Genomic DNA, 26,207 nt, shown 5'->3' on the forward strand with positions numbered 1-26,207 from the left:
AGCAAGAGCGTTAGCAATGTTGCGGTCATAAATAAAGTCAACATAGATAGCGACCATAGAATGGTAGGTTACACAACTAAATTCAACTTCAGAGCTGAGGGAAATAAACTAGTTTTAAGAAAGAAAATCAGCCTTACAAAGGTTAGGGATAAGAAAAGGAAATTTCAAATAGAAATTAATAATAGATTCGGAGCGCTAAGATCCAGCGAGGACATCGTTGAAGATATGAATTTAAATTTAGTGAATATCATTAGGGAATCGGCAGAAAACGCAATATGTACAGAAAGTATTGAAGAAAACAAATACTAAAGATACAAATTAACTAATAAAAAGAAGAAGGACCATGCAGATTGAAAGTAGGAAAGACGAAATAGAAAGAGTAGAACTAAACAAGCTTATAAAGAAAAAGGCAAAGATCAGAGAAAAGAAAGAAAAAGAGGGATGAAATAGAGGAAATTATTCGGAAAGGTAAGAGTATTAAAGGGACCGAGCGCAGACATGCTTTATGAAGACAGCAAATGATTGATATGTTTGAAAGATAGAAATGGAGAAATCATTAACTGTAGAGACAGAATGGTAAAAAGAGTGGAAGAAATTTATCAAGAGCTTTACTCGTCGAAGACCGTAGTTGAGTCAGCAAGTTCATCTGCAGACGTTAGTAGTGTACAAGAGACTGCAAAGGAAGAAGTAGAATTTGCTCTAAAAACTATGAAACGAGGAAAAGCACCTGGGGGAGATGGTATATCGATAGATCTGTTGAAAGACGCAGGGAAAGACGTTCATATTAAGTTAGCTCAGTTGTACACTCAGTGCTTACGCCAGCTGGAAAGCGTTCCTGAATCATGGTGTAATGCTATAGTAATTTTGCTTCATAAAAAAGGAGACCTGAAGGACCTTAGTAACTATCGACCAATTAGCTTACTATCAAATGTATATAAAGTGATCTCCAAGATCCTTACAAAAATGGCGAATATTTGAACCACCTAAGATTTGCAGATGACCGTATTCTTATTTCAGAAAAAGCGGAAGACTTGCAAGATATGCTGAGTAATCTGAACAAGGAAAGTCTCAAAGTAGGCCTAAAAATGAATAAGAGTAAAACCAAAGTAATGTTTAACACGAAAGTTCAAAGTAAAGAGATTATAATCGATGGTGAGAGTCTTGAAGAAGTTGAAGAGTATAATTATTTAGGCCAGATGGTGAAAGTGACGAAAGATCTTGATAATGAAATAAAAAGATGCATTACAATTGGTTGGAAAGTGTTTGGTATGATAAAATCCTGAGAGGCCATCTACCTTTATGTTTGAAACGTAAAGTTTACAATCAATGCATTCTGCCAGCAATAATATACGGGTGTTGAGACTTGGAAACTAACGAAGGCGATGGAAACCAAACTAAGGACTGCACAGAAGAGAATGGAGAGATCAGTGATGGGAATAACGCTGAGAGACCGAAAGAGAGCAAGTTGGGTGAGAGAGCTGACTAGAGTGAAAGAAAATAGAAGTAAAACATAGATACAAAAAATGTAATAGAAATATAGATGTAGAATATAAATGTAAAATGAAAATGTATAAATGAAATAAATATGAAATATAGAAAATACAAAATATGATATATAGAAATATGAAATATAAAACTTAGAACAGAAAATATAAGTAGAAAAATAGAAAAGATATATAAAAAAGCGTAGACCTCCACCTTCATATCTCGTTTGTTTACATATGACATCATAGCCCGTCAAGCATTAAGTTGCGCTCCTTCAGCTATTTAAAGAGCTTGTTTTCGTGGCTGTGCTTTGTACAGGTTAAACAAGTGTGCCTTCTTGAATTCGTAAGTGCAATGGTATGGGGGTAGGATAGCTTATTGCATGCCTAGTATGTGTATGTTCGCAATTGCCACTCCTCAATTCTCGTTTGGCAGTGTATTTGTCATTCTGAGCAAGGGTAAACGTGTGGATAGTTATCAAAATGTTTTCCAGTCACACAGCAACAATTACCATTGGCTCAGTGGCGGAGCTAGAAAATCATTGTGGGGTGGGCTGAACTATGTATGAGTGGGAAGCGAGCAAAGCGACCCGGATCAGCTGGTGGATTTGAAATGTGAACAATTTTAGAAGCATTTTCAATTTTGAAGCTATTTGCAAAGGTATATTGAGGAAATGGTCAATAGATTTGATTCGCAGTGATGGTAAATTTTTGTGCCCGTACCTTGCAATGGTAAAAAAATTTATACACATGCACATACATGGCTCTTCCTGAAAAATGGAATACAAGTATCATTAGTATGGCAAAAAATAAAGGACAATTTATAGTTTCACCCAACCAAAGATTTTTGTATGTGGCATATGTGTTTCTGGTGAGATTTGTAGTGTATTGATTGATGGCGTACATCATTTCCATCACAAATGCGTAGTTTTCAAGAAATTAATATATGAATTTATGCCTATCTTTCCTCTCCAAAGATTATGGGGGACCTCTGGGAAATAGGGGTTTTTGGGTGGGGAGCATGAAATCGAGTAATGTGCGTTGCAAAGCAAGTGTACAATCAACAACACATAAAAGATATATGGAAATACATAAATTACACCTTTGATGGCAGCAGTGGTGAGGGCTCACGCAATCATAGCCATGTTGTTTTTGAGCAGCGTTAACAATGATTCGCAATATTTTTGGCTGTATCAGCTACATTTAGCGAAGCGCACTCCAGCTGCAGAAGAGTTGCTTACCCTAAAATCAGGAATAAATTCATGAAGCTCTGAGAGGACCGAGAGTTGCAATTTTGCGTACAGCTAACCTAACCTAACCTCAATAATGTAATGTAACCAAACCTAACAAAACCTAACCTAACCATCTGAAGGGCAAGGTAGATGAAGGAGCATCATGGCCTGTGTTAAATCCCTATCTTGGATCACCTCTACCATATTTCTTGAAGTTATTTGTTGGGAGCAATCCAGTCTCTCCTTCAGGATGCTTAGCAGCGTGGAAACAGTTACCTTGGTTTTCCTTATAGTATGCCACAAGCCAGTAAGGTGTAGGGGAGTGGTGAGCTTTGGGAGCATGTTCAGCATCATCAAAGAGGTTGGAACAGTAATCATTCTGTCAGCTACATTGTTTGATTGAATGATCTCAGCAATTAGATTGTCATCTATGAGGGAATTGATTACCTTGTATGGTTTTGGCAGTATTATCAGATGTAAATGTCATGTAGAATTGATTAGAAAGTCACCATTGTATTTGAGAATGATAGGGAGAACTGTTGTGAGAGGCTTGAGACCAGAGTGGATAGCATAGTGAGATAAAGTTGTGTATATGTTGATTATCTGAAGGATGCCAGTACAGGACTCAGCAGATGACCTGCAGGGTATTCCAGCATGAAACAGCGGCAGGGGGAGTACAAGTCAAAGGAAATACCAAAGAGACAGTGATCCAAGTAATCAAAGAGAAAGGTAACTTAGTTAGGGACACAGTGGATAAAAAAAGATGCATCATAATCTATGGTATTAAAGAGAAGCATGATGTACCCAGATATCAGAGGAAAAAGGAAGAGAAAGAGATCGCTAAGGAAATTCTGAAAGAATTACAAACAGATGAATTAGGCTGGGATCGGGAAATCGAGGAAACCCATAGAATGGGCAGATACTCTAAAGAAAAACAGTATTATATCTATTAGCCTTGAATAGAAACATATTTAATTGGTGACGCATGATCGTCCTTGTCTGAATCCAAATTGCCTTGGATTTAACACTGTTTTTTTCTAAATATTTTACCCATCTACTTTTGATAATTCTTTCAAAAATTTTTGCTATTGTACTTGTTAGAGAGACTGGTCTATAGTTTGTAGGTTCTTCTTTATTTCCTCCTTTATATATAGGTACTATATTTGCTTTTTTCCAATCTTCTGGAACTTTTCCTTCTTTCAAGGAACTGTTTAGTATGCTATGTATTTTGTCTGCCAGTTCATTCCTGCATTCTTTCAGAATCCAGTTTGCTATTTCATCTGGTCCATGCGATTTTCTGACATCAAGATTACTCAAGTGTGTCAATATTTCATTCTTTGTTATTTCTATTTCTTCCATAGGGGGGACTTTCTCTTTCCATTCAATCTCTGTGTGTGCGTTTAAGTGTGTGTGTGTGTTTGTGTATTTACCTACCTAGTTGTATTTACCTAGTTGTATTTTGCGGGAAGGGGAGCTATGCTCGTGTTGTCCCGCCTTTGTATCTTGCAGTGTCTAGTTTGTTTTTAAACTCATGAATGGTTTTTGCGCATACTATTTCATTGTCCAGTTTGTTCCAAGTGTCCAAAACTCTATGAGGAAAACTGTTTTTCTTCAGTTCTCTTCTATAGCTATGTTTTTTTATTTTCTTTCCATGTCCTCTTGTGTTTCTTTTGTCCCAGTTAAGTAAATTCTCACTATCGAGTACCTCTGTGCCTTTCATGATTCTGTAGATGGTCAATAGGTCACCTCTCTCTCTTCTTTGCTCCAGTGTCGGTAACTCCAGTTTAGCCAATCTCTCTTCGTATGATAGGTTTGCAAGTGCAGGTGCCATTTTTGTAGCTGCTCTTTGGATTCTTTCTATTTTCTTTATATTCTTTTTGGTACTGGGGGACCACAATGTCGCTGCATACTCTAATCTAGGCCTTATCAATGTAACCAATATTTTTTTCATCATGTCTTCGTCCAAGTATGTAAACGCCACTTTTATTGATCTTAGCAAGTTGTAAGTCTCCCCGACAATTTTGTTAATCTGTATATCATAGGACAAGTCGTTCGTGATAATTACTCCCAAATCTTTTTCGGATCCTACTTTCTTTACTTCTTTGGTTCCAATTGTATATTTTCCTGATATTCTGTTTTTGCTTTTTCCAAACTCCATTGTGCTACACTTCTTCGTATTAAAGTCCACTTCCCATTTCTGACTCCAGTTCCATACCCTATTTAGGTCTTCTTGCAGTGCTTCACAGTCCTCATCAGTTTCTATTTTCCTTAGCAGTTTGGCGTCATCGGCAAAGAAGCTCATGTAGCAGTTCACGTCCTCATCCATGTCATTCATATAGATAGCAAACATTATTGGTGCCAGCACAGATCCTTGCGGTACTCCACTGATCACCTCTTTCCAGTCTGAATATTTTTCTCTGAGCACTACTCTCATCTTTCTACCAGTCAGAAAGTCCTCTATCCATTTTAGTAGGTTTCCCTGTATTCCTCCTATGTGTTCCAGTTTTTTTAGTAGTTTTCTGTGTGGTACTTTGTCAAAGGCTTTTTGCAAGTCTAGGAATGCACAATCAGCCCATCCATTTCTTTCTTGCACTATGTCTATTAGTCTTGAGTAAAAGCATATTAAGTTTGTGGAGCATGATCTTCCTTGTCTGAATCCGAATTGTCTTGGGTTTAATATGTCATTGTCTTCCAGATGTTTTACCCATCTATTCTTGATTATTTTCTCACAAATTTTGGCAATGGTGCTTGTTAGTGATACTGGCCTATAGTTGGTGGGTTCTTCTTTGTTTCCTCCTTTGTGTATTGGTACAATGTTAGCGTTTTTCCAGTCCTCGGGTATCTTTCCTTCTTTGAGTGAGCTGTTTATTAAGATGTGTATTTTGTCTGTTAGTTCTTCTTTGCACTCCTTTAGAATCCAATTTGCAATACCGTCCGGGCCATGTGATTTTCTGACATCCAGCCTTGATAAATGTTCTGATATTTCCTTTAGTGATGCTGTAAACTCATTCATGAGGGGAGATTTCTTGTTTTTGTCTATGTCACAATTCGGTATTTTCTCTCTGAAAACAGATTTAAAGTGATTGTTCATGACTTCGGCCATCTCTAAATCTTCTGTGTATTCTATGTTTCCTTGGCATAGTTTCACCAATTCCTGTTTGTTTTTAAGTTTACCATTCACATACCGATAGAATAGTTTGGGTTGCTCTTTGCATTTGTCTATAATATCCTTCTCATGGTTCCTTTTCTCCTCTCTTCTCACATTAACATACTCATTTCTATAGTTAACATAAATTTGCCATTTGCTTTGTTTTTTGTCTTTTCTCCACTTTTTCCGAGCTTTGTCCCTTCTGTCTTTTGCCTCACTGCATCTTTTGTTGAACCAACATTTAATGTACTCTCTCTCTCGCTTTTGTCTTGGTACATGCCTGTTTACCCCTTCATTGTAGTTTTCCATCAATATATTCCATTTCTCTTCCACTGCTGTTTCTTCCCTGTAAAATATTTCCCAGTTTGCATTCCGGAAGAATGTCTTTAGTTTTGTAAAGTCTGTTTTGTTGTACCTCAGTCTTCCTATCCTGTGCTTTTCGTTCCTCTCTATGTCTATTTCTTCCTTTAGTATAGTTTCGATGAGTACATGGTCACTCTTTCCAATTGGTGTCTCATACTGGACTTTATGCACTATTTCAGGCTCTGTTGTAAATATTAGATCTAGTTTCGATGGCTCTTCATTATTTCTGTACCTTGTGTTTTCATGGACCCATTGGGTCATTGTGTACTCCATGGTCATATCTAGCAGTACATTGCCCCACGAGTCATCTCCTCCTTGCACTGTCATGCTGTCCCAACAAATTTCTTTGCAATTGAAGTCCCCCATAACTACCAGATTACCCTTACCCATTAATATCTCATTGAGTGATTTTCTTGTGTCATCTAGCATTTTTTTATGTTCAATTTCTTTCCAAGCGCTTGTTTTTGGAGGCACATAAGTCACCACAAACTTTCTACTTTTCATATTCTTGCCTTCGACTTTTATCATGATCAATTCAGCATTACCTTTGCCCTCTGCAATTTTTGTCACCTTTAGGTCTTTCTTGGCCAAGAACATGATTCCCCCTCCCTGTTTCTTGTCCCTGTTTTTTATCCAGTAGTTGTATAAACCTTGTCCGATAACAGTGGATGGTATTTCACCTCTTAGTTTAGTCTCTACAATTCCCATTATGTCTGGTTTTGCTTCTAACAGATAATCATTGAGTTCGTTCAGTCCCGAAATTAGTCCGTCAATGTTGGTATAGGCCACTTTTAATTTTCTTCCTTCTCCCTGGTTTCTTCTTCCCTTGTTTTGTTCGTTTTGAAGCGCCATTGTCTTAATCTCAAGTCTATTACTCTCCACTGGAATTCTTTGCATTCTGTCTCTGATCTTTTCAAGTTTTTTTCCTTTGCTTCTTCTCTTAGCGCCCTTTCTTTTTCTAATTCCTCAGTACTCATTTCTCTTTTTATCCATATCTTATTGTATTTTTCACTCTTTGCCAAGTTACCTACTTTTTCAAATATGTCTTCTACTACCACTTGTGACCTTAGTTTTATCTTTAGAGGTCGATTCCTATCCTTAGTATAGCGACCAATTCTGTAAGTCTCTTCTAAGTCTGTGCCTGAATCACTATCTCCCCCCTGAATTTCATTAAGGATTTCTACTGCTGTCTCTTTTTCTTCTTTTTCTCTCATGTACCTCGCCAATCCTTGTTTTTCTTTAAGCCCATAAACCACAATACATTTCTTCCTATCTACTGTGTCCCTGACCCAATTTGCTTTTTCGTTAATCACTTGAATGATTGTGTCTTTTGCATTATCTTGCATTTGCTGCTTGACTATTTCTTTGAAAGCAATTTCTTTATTTTCAATATTTTCTTTCCACTTCTTAATTTCCTGGATACTGTCCCCACCTAAGTTTTCTTCGATCTTTTGTGTCAATTCTTGTGTGTGTGTGTGTTTGTGTGTGTGTCTGTTTGTGTGTGTGTGTGTGTGTGTGTGTGTCTGTGTGCATTTGTGTGTGTGTGTGTGTGCGCTTGTGTACATGTATGTATGTATGTTTGTGTATGTATACGTGTGCGCGATTTTGTGTATTTGTGTGTGCGTATTTGTGTGTGCGTTTAAGTATGTGTGGAGTGATGGTGACGGAGGCAGGGAGTGGCGGAGTTGCTTTATTGTGTTCGTCAGGATAGTGGAAGATATATGTATGGAATAATTCTTGTTCTCTGTTACGTATAAAGTATGTACGTCGACACGAAAAAAAAAATTGTGTTCCATCCACAACTTGAGACTGATGGAGAGAGAGAGGGGGGGGGAAGGCACAAAGTATATCAACACGGAATATACTTCTGATAAATCTGTATTATCCGAAAAATCGGCTTATCCGAAAGAGGCTTCCCCCCTTTCGTTTCGGATAATCGGGGTTTTACTGAATTCCAAATTTCAATAAAATTGGACCAGTGGTTTAGAGTTTATGTGAACTTCTTTACCAAAAACTTTACAAATTACCACCCTTAATTCTAACCTATTGTTATAGTATAGTATAGTCTAACCCAGGGGTTCCCAAAGTGATCGATATCGACCCGCAGGGGTCGATGAGACCATCCAAGGAGTCAAAAGGGGGTCAGTAGATTGCTAGGGGGTCGAAAGGGGTCAGTAAATTACTATGGGGTCAAAAGGCAGTCTTTAAAATTAGATGGTTGGCATGAAATGATCATGTTCTCTTCCCATACTGAAAGAGTGAGAATAATCAACCAACCAATGTCTAAACTTAATGAAAAACCATGTCAGTTCACTCGGACTCGAAAATCCTTCCCATTCTGTGCATGTAGGAAGAATCTCACACACAACCACATTGTGAATGAACATCAAGATAATGAGCTTGTGTAATATCATTGGCTTAAATATCACTTATAGTAATATAATACAGAATATATAATATTACTCTTCAAGCTATTGGTAAATTATGAATATTTATATTAAAACACTTATGTATATGTGAAAGTATCTGTATTATTACTGGAACACCATCACCTTGATGAATGTTACCATTTGGCCCTTTTATAACTGATCAAAATAGAAAATAGATAAATAAAAAATAAACAAATAGAATGAGTAAAATCCACAAACACAAAAACTGTGACTATGGTACTTTAGAATTACCATAAGTGATTTATAAGACCAAACAAGAACTACAGTTAAGAATTAGAACAATATATCAACAACAAAAATGATAATCATAATGATGATAATAACACTATTGATAACTAAAATAATAATAATGATAATAACTATGATGATAATAATAATAATAGCATTAATAACAATAAAACCAATAATAACAATAAACTGATATAAATCGTGAATTAATAGTTTGGGGGTCTATAGAAAATTTTAAACTTTACTAGGGGGTCGATGAGCTGAAAAGTTTGGGAACCCCTGGTCTAGCCAAAAATTATACACCCTTCTTTGCTTCCTCATCCCACCACTCACTACCCTTCCTTCTATTTCCTCCTGCCCTCCTTGTTCCACACACCATCTTTGCACACCTTATGACTCCCTCCTTGAAACATCCCCATTCCTCCTCCACTCCTAGTTCTACTCTATCCTTTACTCTCTCCCACTCCTCTCTCAAATTCTTCTTATACTCATTTTCTTTTCTTTTTTCCCTCATTTAAGCAGTTCACTCTAAGTACCTCCCTACCTTCTGCCCTTTTCCTCTTTCTCCACTCTCAGTTTACCTTCCACCAAAAAATGATCTGATATACCCCCACTCTCTCCCGTTAGAACATGTGCATCCTTAACTCTTCCTACCATACTCCTGGTCACCACTATATAGTTCATTAACGCTCTGCCACCCTTCCATCCACCACCCTCTCCCATGTGTACTTATGCTTGACTTTCTTCTTAAAACACTGTATTTGCTATCATCACTCTCTTTAAAGACACATCTCCACCATCCTCCACTACAATTTTTACCTGGAACTCCATACTTCCCAATCACTCTGTCAATTGGTTCATTTCCTACCCTAGCATGTAAGTCTCTCAATACAACTACAATGACCTTTCTCCCTAATCCCTCTATGCACTCATTTACAGAATATCTACCCAAAAAGCCTCCCTTTCCTCTACGCTCTTCTCACTACCAGGTCCATACGCACTTCCAAAAACCCACATCTCCTTTCCCAGCTTCACCTTCATCCACATCAACCTTGACGAAACCTCCTTCCACTCCACTACCCGCTTACTTATCTCTTCACTTACTAGTATAGCCACCCCTTCTCTCCCTCGTCCCCTCTTCACTCCTGAGTACCTCCCAGCTACACTCCCAAACTCAGTCACCTTTCCTTTCATTTTAGTTTCACTCAAAGCCAGTTCACCCATCTTTCTTCTCACAAACATACTGCCTATCTCTTCCCTTTTACTCTCATCTGTACCACATCCATGCACATTAAAAGACCCAAACCTTAGGGTACTGGTTGGAAAGCTCCCAGACCCTCTTATGCCTTTACTTTCATTTTTAGGAATGTTCCCATCTGGGGCTACAGGTAGTAGGACTCCTAATCCCATCCCCCATCCCTTTTTTGTCACCTTTAATGACTAAAGTGGAAATACTTGGTGGCAGTATTCTTTTGCCCCCAACACAGGGTAGGTAGGCAAAAAAAGGAAATGAATATTCAGAGAAATGGTACAGGGCAGTAACAAGGGGTTGGGGGACAGCATAACAGAGGGACAGTCGTAGTATAAAAGTGTCATCATTTCTCTATGTACAGAGTTTTCCTCTATCACAGACAAAATGATGTGTGGCTCTGGTCCGTAGGGGCGCCCCATATAGACCCTAAAGTATCAACTGCATGCTACTTTGCCACAATAACATGCAGCCAATACCCCAATATTAGTATAAGCTATTATTAATTTCCTTTCTACTTGTCTTTTTCTGTCTTCTTTGCTTCCATTTTCCTTATATACCATTTTCTCAGCCTCAGATCCACCACTCTCCAATTTTTTTTTTTTTTTTTCAGTTCTTTTTTCATTCTTTTTGTTTGCTTAGTTCCCAAGTTCTTTTTTGTTCTCTTTTTCATTCTCACTCATTCCTTTTTTATCCATATATTTTTGTAATGTTCACTATTAGCTAATTTTGTTGTTCTGGATAGTATTTCCTCTGCAAATGTTTGACCTAAAGAAAGCTTTTGACAAAGTACCACATAAGAAGTTGCTTAAGAAATTAGAAACTGAAGGAGGAATACAGGGCAAACTGCTAAATTGGATGGAAGACTTTTTGCAAGAAAGAATAATGAGAGTAGTGATAAGAGACCAACACTCAAAATGGGATAAAGTAATAAGCGGTGTTCCGCAGGGAACAGTACTGGCCCCAATAATGTCTGCTATATATGTTAATGATATGGATGAAGGAATTGAAAGCTATATGAGCTTCTTTGCAGATGATGCAAAACTACTAAAAAGAGTGAAAACAGAAGAAGATTGTGAATCACTACAGAGAGATCTATATAAAGTACAGGAATGGAGTAGGAAGTGGGAGATGGAGTTCAATACAAAAAAGTGTAGTATAATGGAATTTGGAAAAAGCAAAAACAGAATAACAGGATCATATAATTTGGGAGAAGAAGGAATAAAAAAAGTAGAAAATGAGAAGGACCTGGGAGTCATTGTTCTGAATAATATGTCACCTGAGAAACATATAAATAAGATTTTTGGAGAAACTTATAATTTAATAAGAACAATCAAAGTTGCATTTACATACCTGGGTGAAGAAATGGTGAAGAAAATCCTAATCACCCTGATAAGACCAAGATTGGAATATGCAGCAACAATATGGTCACCAATTACAAAAAAAAATTATAAATGACTTGAAAGAATACAAAGAGCAATTACAAAATTGGCACCAACACTCTCAAAACTATCATATGAAGAGAGACTAGAAAAACTTGAATTACAGACACTAGAGCAAAGAAGAGAGAGAGGAGATTTGATAGCTATTTACAGAATCATGAAAGGCATGGAAATTACTGATAGAGAGAATCTGATAAAATGGGATGACAGAAATACAAGAGGACACGGAAAGAAAATAAAAAAAGACAGCTATAGAAGAGATTTGAAAAAGAACAGCTTTCCTCACAGAGTAATAGACAGTTGGAACAAGTTAGATGAGAAAGTGGTGTGTGCAAAAACAATACATGAATTTAAAAATAGTTTAGATAAAATGAGATATGAAGACGGGACACACACGAGCATAGCTCCCCTTCCCGTAAAATACAACTAGGTAAATACACAAACGCTCACACACAAATACACACACTCGCGCGTGCGGGTGTATACATACACAAACACACACACATACACACAAGCGCACATACACACAGATAAACAAAGTAGTACGCTTAATACGTATTCATTTTAACTGTTCTTATCAATTTTAAATGTGTTAATATAGTACATATGTAGTTACTTTTATTTATTTTCATATTTTTGATGTTTCATAACGTTTAAGTATAGAAAAAAAATTGATTGTATTATCCAATTCAATTTCGGATAATCCTGTTTTTCGGATAATCCTCTTTCGGATAATCGGGGTTTTACTGTACTTGGGTTTCATGGGTCAACAAATCACCAAAGCATGTCAAAAACAATGTGGAACATCTCCATTATATCAAATTTGCCTTTTCATGATGGGTACAGGCACAAAAATTACCCCTTAAATTATTGTTGCATATGAAAGATAGTTTCATGAGAAACAAATTACTTTTTAATTTTCTTAAATACATACATATATACATGTACCAAGGTTTTTTCCCCCTTACAAGGGAGGTAGCCAAAAACAAAAAGGCATAAAATCATTCCCACCCATTCCATCCCTAGATACCATCCACTCCCCTCCACCTTCCCTCTTATCATGGCACCTCCTGAACGACGGGTCATCCCTGCATCTTGTCCACTGCCCTGGGTCAGAGGCAGTGTTGCAAGGCACAACACATCCACAGCAAGGCTGCTTCATAAATTCGGCGACCCCCCCTCTCCGTCCCCTCATACAGAAAAGGAGAAGACAAGGAGAAATCCTTTCGGGCTGCATTTTTTTTTTTTTTTTTTTTTCTCATACATCCTCACCCCCATCCCCCACCCACTCCCCCTCATGCATCACAGCATCATCTATACACAACCCTTCTCCATTCACCCCTATCTTCTGTCCTCCCCCGTCCTTCCTCCACAGACATTCCTCTCTTTTGTAATGCCCCTTTCACCCCATCCATCCACCTCATCCTAAAGATGCCCCCTCATATTCACTCCTTCCACCTCTGCCTTCCACACTTCTTTTACTAATCTTTCTTCCCTCATTCTTTCCATGTGTCCAATACCTTTAAAAGTTATTTTTTGGTTTTCCTCCACTTTCCATTTATTTTTTATTTCTTGGAGATCTATCTCCAATTTTCTCATTCACCGCTTGTATTTGTTCTTTTACTTCTTTTTTCAAAGCCTCACTTTTGTTAGTATCTTCATTTTTCATTCTTTCATTCTCACTTTTGACTGTGTTTAATTCCTATTTTAGATCATTAAGCTCCCTGTTAGTTTCAGCCTTTTTTTTTTCAACTCATTCACTTACAAAGGATTACAAAGGCGGAGCATGCCAACAGGAGACCTTTTGATCCATATCTAGGTCGGATGCGAAAAAAAAATCATAATAATAAAATAATAAATAAAAACTATAATAATGTAAATAACAAATAAAATACATAAATAAATGCATAGGTATAGTTAAATAGTAAACAAACAGGTAAATAGTAAATAATAATAAATTGACATATAACTAATAAATAAAAATCAGACAGACAAATGATAACAAAAAAACAAATAATATAAGATAAATTATAATCATTACAGCATCTTACTTAGGTATTTATCTAAATGATTCTTAAAGCTTCGAACTGAACTACATTGCACTACCTGTGCAGGAAGTTTATTCCATTCATTAACTACACGGTTGGCAAAGTTGTTTCTACCTACTTCCAAATTGAATCTATTTCCGGACAGTTTGAGACCATTGTTTCTTGTCTGATTCTCATTCAATGTGAAAATTTTGTCACTTTTGATGTTGTCAATTCCCTTTAAAATCTTAAAGACCTGTATCAAGTCACCTCTGAGTCTACGCTTTTTTAGGGAAAACAGATTCATATGTTTTAGTCGATTTTCGTATGATTTATTTTTTATATTTGGAATGACTTTTGTGGCTCGCCGTTGTACTTTTTCCAGTCTGCCAATGTCTTTAATGAGATTCGGTGACCATACGGAAACAGCATATTCCAAATGTGGACGAACTAACAATTTATATAGCTTGTTAATGAGTGATGGACTTTTGAAATCAAAAGATCGTGCAATGAGTCTTAGAATCTTATTTGCTTTCTCAGAGGCTGAAATACACTGCTTGGATGATTTGAGGTCGTTACTGATAATTACGCCGAGATCTTTTTTCACTATTCACTTTTGTTAAGGAATTTCCAAATAACTTGTAATCATACTTACTGTTATTTTTACCTATGTGCATTACCTTGCATTTACTCGTGTTAAATTTCATTAGCCACTTTTCAGACCATTGCTGTAATTGATCTAAATCTTCTTGAATATCTAATTGGTTTGAGTGATCATTTGCCACTCCGCACAGTTTTGTATCATCAGCAAATTTGGAAACAGTAGATTTTAGTCCATGGTCTATATCATTTATATATACTATGAATAGAAGTGGCCCATGTATTCATGTATTCAGCTTTTAGATCTATAATTTCATTTATTAGTTCTGTAATTGCCTGATTTAGAATATTTTTATACCTTGTTTCCCTCTCCAAATCTATACCTCTACCTAGTATTCCACTTTCTTTTGGAAACTGAAAATGCAATATTTTCATACCTTTGATTCCTCTTGGATGTTTCCATGTTCCAACTCTTGGGATGACACCTGATGGTGATTCAACCCTGCTTACTTCTAGTCTTTTCTTTGTTGGTTCATTATATTTTTGTCTACCTTCATCATCATCCATTTTATATTTTAACCACTAAGTGAATTTACTCTATCATTTTGGTCACTTGATAGACAAAGCTCCCCTATCCCAGTATGACACCACCTAGGTGTTTCCTCCAACTTATCATAAAAGCACTGCAGTCAAGAGCTCATTCTAGATGTCCACTCTAAACTGTGGTTTGTGTGTTTTAAACGATGTGACTTGTGTAACTTATTTGAGTCAGATGAACTGAATAAGCCTTCCTTGAGTTGGTTTAGATTCAGGTCTTGTGAGCCCAAACATGGAATGCTATGAAGTTATATTAAAATATGACTGTTGGGGCCAGCTTCCAAATCTCATGACATGATGAAAAAGCAAAATTTGAGTCATTGTGGTTGTGGGTGAATGAGTATGCATGAAGCTGTAGGATGATTTTCATATTTATAATGAAAAAGTAGAATGGAATATATGATAGCTCCATATCTGTTAGTGTTTCACCCTATTTTATGATAGGTCATGGCATGTACGAATGGTTTGTTTAGGTACAAACTTGATTATCAAAGAGTTTGTGCTCAAAACTTCCAGTGTCCTATTAGAATATATTGCACACTTTCAGAGATAGATCTCAATAATATAATTGCATTTTTTCAGGATGAGGGCAAATATCACCACTTCTTTGGAAGAGCTATCTACAGATTCCATACTGGTCATACGATGAAAAGGACCCAGTGTGACATCTGTGGCACAATTATATCACTATCACATGTTGACCCACACTGGAGGAAAGCCTTTCCATTGTGACCTGTAAAGTTGTGCCTTTTCACAAAAGGGTTCTGTTACAAAGCATATGATGAGCCACACAGGAGTAAAGCCTCTCCAATATGATCTGTGTAATGTAGCTTTCTGACAAAAGAATTGCTTCAAATTTCATATGATAACCCACATTGGAGAAAAGCCATTCCAGTGTGACCTGAGAGATAAAGCTTTCACACAAAACTGTCACCTTAAAAATCACTTGATGGCCCACACAGAAGAGAAGCCTTTCCAGTATGACTTGTGTGATTCAGCTTTCTCAAAAAAGGATGCTCTCATAAAGCATGCAAGGAGGCACACAAGAGAGAAGCCTTTCCAGTGTGACCTGTATGTTTCTGCTTTCTCGGAAAAGGGTGGTCTCATGAACCATATGAGAACCCACACAGGAGAGAAGCCTTTCCAGTGTGGCCTGTGTGATTCTGCTTTCTCAAGAAAGGGTTGTCTCACACAGCATATGAGGACCCACACAGGAGAGAAGCCTTTCCAGTGTGGCCTGTGTGATTCTGCTTTCTCAACAAAGGGTGGTCTCACGAACCATATGAGAACCCACACAGGAGAGAAGCCTTTCCAGTGTGGCCTGTGTGATTCTGCTTTCTCAGAAAAGGGTCATCTCATACGGCATATGAGGACCCACACAGGAGGGAAGCCTTTCCAGTGTGGCATGTGTGATTCTGCTTTCTCAAAAAAGGGTCACCTCACACAGCATATGAGAACCCACACAGGAGAGAAGCCTTTCCAGTGTGGCCTGTGTGATTCTGCTTTCTCAGAAAAGGGTTCTCTTGCACGTCACATGAGGACCCACACAGGAGAGAAGCCTTTCCAGTGTGACCTGTGTGATTCTGCTTTCTCACGAAAGGGTTATCTCACACAGCATATGAAGACCCACACAGGAGAGAAGCCTTTCCATTGTGACCTGTGTGATTCTTTTTTCTCACGAAAGGATTATCTCACACAGCATATGAGGACCCACACAGGAGAGAAGCCTTTCCAGTGTGGCCTGTGTGATTCTGCTTTCTCACAAAAGAGTGTTCTCACACAGCATATGAGGACCCACACAGGAGAGAAGCCTTTCCAGTGTGGCCTGTGTGATTCTGCTTTCTCACGAAAGGGTGATCTCACACAGCATATGAGGACCCACACAGGAGAAAAGCCTTTCCAGTGTGGCCTGTGTGATTCAGCTTTCTCAGAAAAGGGTTCTCTCACACGGCATATGAGGACCCACACAGGAGAGAAGCCTTTCCAGTGTGACCTGTGTGATTCTTTTTTCCCACGAAAGGATTATCTCACACGGCATATGAGGACCCACACAGAAGAGAAGCCTTTCCAGTGTGACCTTTGTGGTTCTGTTTTCTCATATAAGAATAATCTCATACAGCATGTGAAGAACCACACAGAATAGAAGCCTTTCTAGTGTGACCTCTGGGATTCTGTTTTCTCACAAAATGGTAATCTAATATATGATGATCCACACAGAAGATAAGCCTATCCAGTGTGACCTGTGTGGATTTAATTTCTTACGTGAGGGTTATCTCAAACCCACACAGTAGAGAAGCCTATTCAGTGTGACCTCTGTGATTCTGCTTTCCCACATAAGGGGCATCTCACAAAACATATGAGGGCCCAAACAGGAGAGAAGCCTCTCCAGTGTGTCCTGTGCAATTCTTCTTTCTCACTAAAGATTAATCTCACAAAGCATATGAGGACCCACACAGGAGAGAAGCCTTTCCAGTGTGACCTTTGTGATGAAGCTTTCTCACAAAAGAATTACCTCAAATATCATGTGATGATCCACAGGGTTGAAACAATTCCTTTATAATGTGTGATTCTGCTTTCTCATGAAAGGGTTATCTCACAAAGCATATGAGGCCCACGTGTGAGAGAAGACTTTCCAATGTGATCTGTGTGGTTCTGGTTTCTCACAAAATTGTTCTAGAAAGCACATGAGGACCCACACTGGAGAGAAGCCATTGTGATGCTACCTGTGCGATGCAGCTTTCTCACAAAAGAATCACTTCAAAAAACACATGATCCACACAGGAGAAAAGCCTTTCCAGTATGACCTTTGTGAATCCCTGTTTCTTATTAGAGGGTTCTCACACAATATTTGAAGACCCATGCAGATGGGTGGCCTTTCCAGTGTGAGCTGTGCTATTATGTTTTCTCAGTAAAGGGTTCCCTCATACAGCATATGAGGACCTGCACAGGAGAGAAGTCTTTCCACTGTGACCTGTGCAATTCTACTTTCTCACAAAAGAGTAATGTCATTCTACTTTTTTCACAAAAGGGTTCTCTTACAAGGCATATGAGGACTCACACAAGAGGCAAGCATGCGACCTGTATGATTCTGCTTTCTCATGTAAGGGGAATCTTGCACACAGGAGAGAAGCTTTTCCAATGTGACATGTGCAATTCTGCTTTTACACAAAAGGGTTATCTCAGAAAGTATATGATGACTCACACAGGAGAAAGGCCTATCCAGTGTGACTTTGACAGTACATAATGACCCACAATGGAGAAGAGCCATTCTTGTATGATATAGCTTTCAGAAGAGATCTCTCAAAAAACATATGAGGACCCACACAGGAAAGAAGCCTCTCATGTGCAACGTGTGTGGTGCAACTTTCTCACAAAAGGGTGCTCTCACAATGTATATGAGGACCCACAGTGGAGAGAAGCCTTTCCTGTGCACTGCAACTTTCTCACAAAAGAATCACCTCAAATATCATGTGATCCCCCCACAATTGAAAACTCACAAAATTGGGAACAAGGACAGAGAGACAGGTTCCCCCCAATGAAAGAAACAGTGCAAAAACTATACAAGAATTTAAGATCAAACTGGATGCAAGATACAAAAGCGGGTCACTATAAGCATAGCTCTCTTCCCATAAAAAACAACTAGATAAATACAGGACAGTAGCCTTTCCACTGTGACCTGTGTGATTGTGCTTTCTCACAAAGGTCTCAATTGTCTCATACTGGAAAGAAGCCATTCCAGTGTGACCTGCGTGATGAAAAATATTCCCTGTAAGATTTGTGCATGCGTTTGTGCACACATTTCACAACTAGTGTACAAAGGAAAAAAGTGTGCACATAAGGTTTTGAAAATTAAATCAAAATATTGTAATTAAAGATACTAATCCTTTAATTTCATAACAACGAATTCAAAACAAAAGTAATGTGATTTTGAGAATCTGTCAATGACTTTTGAAATATACATGTACAATTTCATAGTTTTACACATAGTTTTGAGATCTTTTGTATGTTCAGCAGTTATACATCACCAGTACTAGTTCAATCCAATGAAATAAATCAAGAAGCATGTTATTAGTTTTGTACCCTCAAATTAAAAAGTCTGAATACTTGATACAATCTCAATGTGTTTTTTTTTTTGTTTATGTTTCAAATTCCATTTGGAAAAGAAAATCACTGTTATTTCCTGCAGAAACCTACATTTCAAGAATAACAAAAGGAGCAAAGAATACACTGATGAAAAAAATGGCTACTACAAGTCATTGGAATAGTAGAGGAACATTGAAACAATGCCAAAGCTAAAATCATAATAATTAAGATAAAAGGGAGCTGTTGGAAAGACCCATCCCAACTTTGTACTTCAATTGAAAAGTAAGCAACAGGAAACAAAAAGAGGCAACAACTATGTTCGGTAAATAGTGCACACAGATATGGTTGTAATCTGTAGCTATTCTAAGATTTACAAATGTGAATAAAATATATACAAATAACAGAATTCCATAGAACTGGTGGATCTTCTTGTCAGATTCAAATGAAGGAAAGGGTGTGAAGTGAAAAAGAATGGCTGGATGAAATAATGAAAAATGTTCCACCCATTTACAGGACAGTTTCCCTGAGGATGAGGTACAAGAATGGTCAATGTAATTGTTCATCTGGTAGTGGACATATCACTGCCCTTTGTCTTAACTATCATGATTTTCTTGCTGATGCTACAGAAATATTTAGTTTGATGTTGCAAGAAAAATTAGATACAAGATTATTTAAAATTTAACACAAAAATATGGTATTAGTTGCTCTTCAGAATGAAGTCCTGAGACTTGGAAAAGTTGATGGATATTGGAGGAGCCTTTCTTGTCTCTAGTGCAGACTGTGACACCATTTAGGAAAATTTCATTTGAATCTGTTTATATAAGTGAAAAACTACAAATATGGAAATTCAATAAATTTAGATAATGTGTATAAATAGTGGGTGAATGCCAAAAACAAAAGAGGAGAAATATGAAGTTAGAAGGTAGAATTAATGTTGAGAATTAGTACTGGACTTTTTTCTATATATAGAGTTATTTTTAAAGTAAGGTTAAATGTAATTGTTCCTTACTGGCTTAAATATATATATATATATGAATATAAATTACATATCAAATATTTCTGTCAGCTCTGTCATTGTCACACAAAGGACTCTTGAAATACAAAATTAGTGCAAAAATATTTATATCCCTAATCATTTATCTTATTTATAGAAGGCCAAATTTAGGAGGTATTTCTAATACACAATAAGATATGGCACTTAGAGAACACATACCAGTGTCAAGAGTCACAAGATTGAAAAAGATGATTATGCCCACATTTTACAGTAAATGATCGCAGGGTCCACTTTGTATAAAATTCATTAAATTTGTATACTATACATGCCAAGGATACAAAAAAAATCCTTGATCCTCATACATATCCAAATCTGCCTCAAAATCTATTAACTTATTTCTTAGTCTAAGACATGCCTTTCCATAAAATTTAATCAAACTCTGTCTTTTACTTTTTGAGCACAGTTGGAGTTTGTAATGACCTAGTCCCTTTTTTGCTGAAGAACTTGAAAGGGAAGGGGAAATAGAGTGTATTGGGGAAAACAGTAGGGCATAGCAATAATATAGAGTAATATGTCAATGTAGGACAAAATATCATTTTAGGATATAATGTTGGCAGAGGACGAAATATTACATTAGGATGTAATGTCAAAGGACAAAATATCACGATGGGATGTAATGATAGTGGAGGACAAAATATTACTCTAGGATATAATGTCACTGGAGCACAGAATATCGTTTTAGAAAGTGATGCTGGACAGAATGCCAAAGACCAGCAGGTGGCCGACGTGGAAGGGAGGGGGCCAAGGTGTACATAAGAGATTGGATGACTGTGAGGGAACAGATGTCCTTGATGGGGCAAATGTCCATGAGGCACTGAATGTTAATGAAGGACCAAGTGTCAATATACAGCATGATGTCAATAAAGAACTAGATTATAATGTATGCCACGATGTTGAAACAACATATGTCAAAAAGAAAGAATCATGAGTTTCTTAAAACTATATACTTTAATGCTCGTAGTAGTTGGATGAAATTGCAAGAAATCCAGTTGTATGTCAAAAGCAAAAATCTCAATATAATAGGAATAACCAAGACATGGTTAAATGGTGAAGAGTTTGAAACTGAATTCAACATTGCAGAATTTAAACACTTTTGTAAGGATAGAAACCACAAGAAAGGTAGGGGTGTTCTGTTGTATGTTAAAAACAATGTGTTTTAGAGAAAATGAAACGGGATGCATATGATAGTTTGTGAGTAGAATTAACCCAAACAAATGGACAAAAGATTAATGTAGGTGTAATACATACATACATATACCAAAGGCTTTTTCCCTCTACACGGGGAGTAGCCAAAAAGAAAAAGACATAGAAACCACTCCCACCCATTCCATTTCCTATATATTCCACTCCCCTCCACCATCCTCCTTCCTTCTTATCTTGGCACCTCCTAGATGATGGGTCATCCCTGCATCCTGTCCACTGCCCTGAGTTAGAAGCAGTGTCGCAAGACACAACACATCCACAGCAAAGCCGCTTCATAAATTCGGCAAATGCAGAAAAGGGGAAGATGGGGAGAAATCCCTTTGGGCTGCGTCAAACTTTTCTCATACATACTTCCTCACCACCCATCCCCCACCCACTCCCCCTTCATGCATCACAGCATCATCTATACACAACCCCTCTCCATTCACCCCTATCTTCTGTCCTCTCCTGTCCTTCCTCCACAGACATTCCTCTTTTTTGTAATGCCCCTTTCACCCCATCCATCCATCTCATCCTAGGACGCCCCCTCATATTCACTCCTTCCACCTCTGCCTTCCACACTTCTTTTACTAATCTTTCTTCACTCATTCTTTCCATGTGTCCAAACCATCCTAATACTCTTTCATCAACCCTATCTCCCAGTTCCCTTTCCACCCCTGTTCTCCTCATCACCTCATTTATCACTCTATCCAGCCTAGTAACCCCTATCATACTTCTCTGACATTTCATCTCAAACACATTCAAACTCCTTTCTTCCTATCTCATGTTTCATGTTTCTGTCCCGTACATTGCTGTTGGCACAATCACTCCTTCGTATACCGTATATACTCGTCTATAGGTCGATCTCGTGTAAAGGTCGACCCCCCATTTTTGGCCCAAAACTCTAGAATTTTCCATATACCTCATGTATAGGTCGAGTGGCTTGTTTTTGTTTTGGTGCTGTGAGCATTCCACTGTCTTAATGCTTTGAAGTGGCGTGGTTTGCCTGGTATAGCAATTGATTATTATGGGTTTTTTCACTTCATTAATTCTGATGTATTTTGGTTTATGTTTTTTCAAGTTCACTGATTTTAATATCTAATAAGTTTCACTGAAGTTGCCATTTCAGCAGAGTGAAAAACTTGAACAGATTACCAAGTTTTTTTTCATGAAAGTAGCAGTTGCCGACAAGACTGACAAGTTAAACACCATATGAGGACGGAGCCTTTATTTGTACGACTTTTCTCTTATTACAGCCTTTTCAAGTACAAACTGAGATACATATGCTTGAGATTAAATAAGGGGAGAATGCTGGCCCAAACGTCCGTGGGCAAAATGTTCACAAAAGGTGATTTAAATATTTTATTTATCTTTATTTTTTTGCTGGCCATGGGTATTAGGGGAATTATGTGGGGCGAGATGTTGAACATGCCCCTATTGTGTTCAATAGTGTTCGTTCCTTGAATGATCGCTGCTTCTAAACACTTCCTGCGGATTTTGTCTGGTTCTCGTATCAGCAGCTCTGCATTCTTCCAGTCCATAAGATGGTTTTCCTTGTTTCTATGTGTCACACATGCATTGGTGGTGACATCATGCCTGACGTCGTAATGATGTTCACGTATTCGCGTATTCAGGTTGCGTGACGTTTCTCCGATGTAAACACGGAATACGATAAGCACCAGCTTTGGTGCCCAGTCTTTGGTTGTGTATTTTCGTCTTCGTGATGTCTTTTATCGTCCTGCTTGTCTGGCACACTACTTCCAAATTGGTGGTTCTTAAAATATGTGTCAGGTTGGTGGCAACGTCGCTGGTTGGCAACACGAGACGTCTTGTTGTTTAGCAGGACAGTACAACAAGACGTCTCGTGTTACATTGTTTTAGTAATGGTAACAATAATATATACCATATAAAAAGCTAAATTTGAGAATATCACAATATTTTATTATTTTTCAACCAACTATGAGTACTATAATAGTATATATGATATGATAAGCTTGCCTGTGCTAAGAATTTTAACAAACAGGTAAACCCACAGTATGGGGTTACCGTATCTAGAAGGAATTTCACATGTTTTAGTACGTACCGTGTATTTCATGTCCCCATTGTTTATTGGTAATAACAAGTAGGTAGATATTTTGATTTCTGAACCTAAAGAAAAGGTAAGAGGTCTTCCTAGCCATTCTTGTCATGTCTGGATTTCAACCTAACAAGATTATGACTTGTGTATAGGTAAACCCCTAGGTTTTGGCCTAAATATTTTTCCATAAGATATCGACCTATAGACGAGTATATATGGTAACCTCCTCTTAACATCCATTCCCAGATGTCTATTTCTCATTACATTTTTTAATCCACCAAGGCATTTACACGTTTCTCTCAATCTACATTCTGCCTCCACCCCCACTCCACCCTTTCCTGTCACATTCACACCCAAGTATCCGTGACTATCCACTTCCTCCAGTTTCTCACCCTTAATGCTCACTTCCAGCCTGCTGTCACTCTCTCCCCCTGTACATCTCATCATCTTACTTTTGCCCACATTTATCTTCAGCTTCCGTCTTTCACACACCTTCTCAAACTCTGTCACTAACTTCCTCAATGCCCCCTCTGATCCTGCTACAAGCGCAGTGTTGTCAGCAAACAACAACTGACTCACCTCCCACTTTTCTCCATTTTCTTTAATCATCTCCAACCCCTGACCCACTGCCCTTGCATTCACCTCTCACACCACCCCACCCATGTAAAGATTGAACAGCCAGGGCGAAATAACACATCCCTGACGAAGTCCCACCTTTACCTCAAACCATTCACTCTCTCCATTTCTAATCCTAACACAAGCTCTACTACTCTCATGAAAACTCTTGACTGCTCTTAACAGCTTTCCAGATATCTGCAGTACCTCCCACAGTGCCTTCCTGTCTACCCTGTCGTAAGCCTTCTCCAGTTCCATAAAAGCCCAAAAAAACATCCTTACCTTTTCCTATAGCTTTCTCACATATCTGTCTTACCACAAAAATCTTATCTACACAACTCCTACCTGTCCTAAACCCACACTGTTCCTCACCAATTACTCCCTCTGTTCCTCTCCTAATTTAATCAAGACCCTCCCATAAGCCTTCCCAACTACACTCAACAAGCTGATCCCTCTGAAACTACTACACTCACACTTGTCCCCCTTTCCCTTGTAAAGTGGAACTATACAGACACTCCTCCAGTCCTCCGGCACTCAACTCTCTCTTAAACAAACATTAAATAACCTCACCACCCAGTCCACCATAACTGTACCTCCTTTCTTCAGACATTCTGCATGGCATCCATCCAGACCAGGTGCCTTACCTGCTCTCATCATCTTAACAGCTGCTTTCACTTCATCCTTTCCCCATTTCTCCTCCAGGTGTAATATACAGACCAAAAACATTATCATTAGCAGACAACAAAATGTTGTTTCAAGAACTGTCTAGTTTCTGCAACCGGGACTTATTGATAATGGGTGATTTCAATTTTACTGACATTGATTGGATGACCCTTGAACATGGCCATATAGATAGTTGCTTGATAGATTTTCTCAGAGACAATTACTTAGTTCAGCATGTAAAAGAGCCCACAAGACATGGAAACTTACTCGATCTATTGATCACTAGCCACGAAATCATGATAACCGATGTAGAAGTTGGTGAATTTATTGCAAGTAGCGATCACAACTTGGATTCAAAATGCTGAAAAAAATAAGAATTGATACTTGTGTTTCTAAAATACCCGATTTCAGTAAAGCTCAGTTCATAGGACTACGTCAGGAGCTTCAGTTTACAGATTGGGAGGAAAAATTAAGTGAAGGACCTAGATCAGATATGGGCAATTTTTCAAAATACGCTTACTAAGATTATTCATACCTACATCCCGTTTAAGGACAGATGCCCCCCAAATCAGGCTCGCCCAAAATGGCTTGACAAAGAAACTGAAAAAAAGTATTGCTAGCAAGAAACAGGCTTATAAGAAATACAAGTGCTCGGGTGCACCTAATGACTACCAAAGTTATGTAATATTACAGAGAGGTTAGAAAAAAAATGAAAAACGAAAACAACCATACGAAATGAATATCGCTGATAAATCCAAAGAGAACCCCAAAGAATTATATAGATACATTAGAGATAAAAAAGGTTGTTAGGAATCCCATTGGCCCACTATTATCTGCTGACGGTCAACTTGAATATTCAAATGAAGGAATGTGTGATATTCTAAACAAATATTTTGCTTAGTATGCGTAAATGAAACAACTTAAAGTGAACTCCAAACTGAAACCTGTGAAAAGTCTAGGGTGAACTTACTACGGTAAATATAACAAAAGAAAATATTAAAAGGTGTATCGAGAAACTCAAAGTTAATAGAACATCAGGGCCTGACGGTTGGCATCCAAGAATCTTAAAGGAAATGAAAAATGAGATTGTTGTTCCATTAGAATTTTTTTTGCAAGAAATCCGTAATATTCAGAGATGTCCCAAGAGAATGGAAACTAGCTAACATTATTCCCATATAAAAAGTGACAAAAAGAAACCAAATAACTATATGCTTATAAGTTTGACTTCAATCGTAGGAAAAATGATGGAAACTATCATCAGAGATGCTATCGAACATCATTTAGAAAGTAACTGTTTGATAAATGATAGCCAGCATGGATTCAGATGGAAACGTCCTTGCGTGACTAGCTTACTAAAATTCGACAATACACTCCTCTCGAATTGTGACCAAAGAAACAATATAGATTTAATATATCTAGACTTTGCAAAAGCTTTTGATACTGTCCCTCACGAACGAGTACTTACTAAATTAGCTTCACACGGAATAAGTGATAGCCTATTAAGTTGGACTAATAATTGATTGAATGATCGAAAACAGTTGTTCTAAATAACAAAACTTCTAGATGGAAAAATGTTACGAGTGGAATTTCTCAGGGTTCCGTTCTTGGGCCACTTCTATTCAGAGTATATATAAATTATATAGACCACGGACTAAAACCTATTGTCTCCAAATTTGCTGATGATACAAAACTGTGCGGAATGGCAAATAATCA

At 37.8% G+C, this 26,207-nt stretch overlaps 2 protein-coding genes across 2 annotated transcripts in view; one reads left to right on the top strand and one right to left on the bottom strand.

Annotated features, from left to right (window-relative positions):
- Positions 1-26,207, bottom strand: part of LOC143031926 (uncharacterized) — a 493,007-nt gene that overhangs the window by 314,667 nt on the left and 152,133 nt on the right. The gene's annotated exons all lie outside the window — the stretch shown is intronic.
- Positions 1,722-19,272, top strand: LOC143031908 (uncharacterized). Its single transcript, XM_076196276.1, has 2 exons — positions 1,722-1,830; positions 15,403-19,272. The coding sequence occupies exon 2, from the start codon at positions 15,683-15,685 to the stop codon at positions 16,961-16,963; it is 1,281 nt and encodes a 426-aa protein (XP_076052391.1). The 5' UTR covers positions 1,722-1,830; positions 15,403-15,682; the 3' UTR covers positions 16,964-19,272.

This window comes from Oratosquilla oratoria, chromosome 12 (assembly GCF_046742065.1).
Source record: "Oratosquilla oratoria isolate Oo_2021 chromosome 12, ASM4674206v1, whole genome shotgun sequence".
Taxonomy (NCBI): Eukaryota; Metazoa; Arthropoda; class Malacostraca; order Stomatopoda; family Squillidae; genus Oratosquilla; species Oratosquilla oratoria.

Bases quoted from the DNA above. Each gene is read 5' to 3' on its own strand.
- LOC143031908 (XM_076196276.1), top strand. From the start codon at position 15,683: ATGATAACCCACATTGGAGAAAAGCCATTCCAGTGTGACCTGAGAGAT.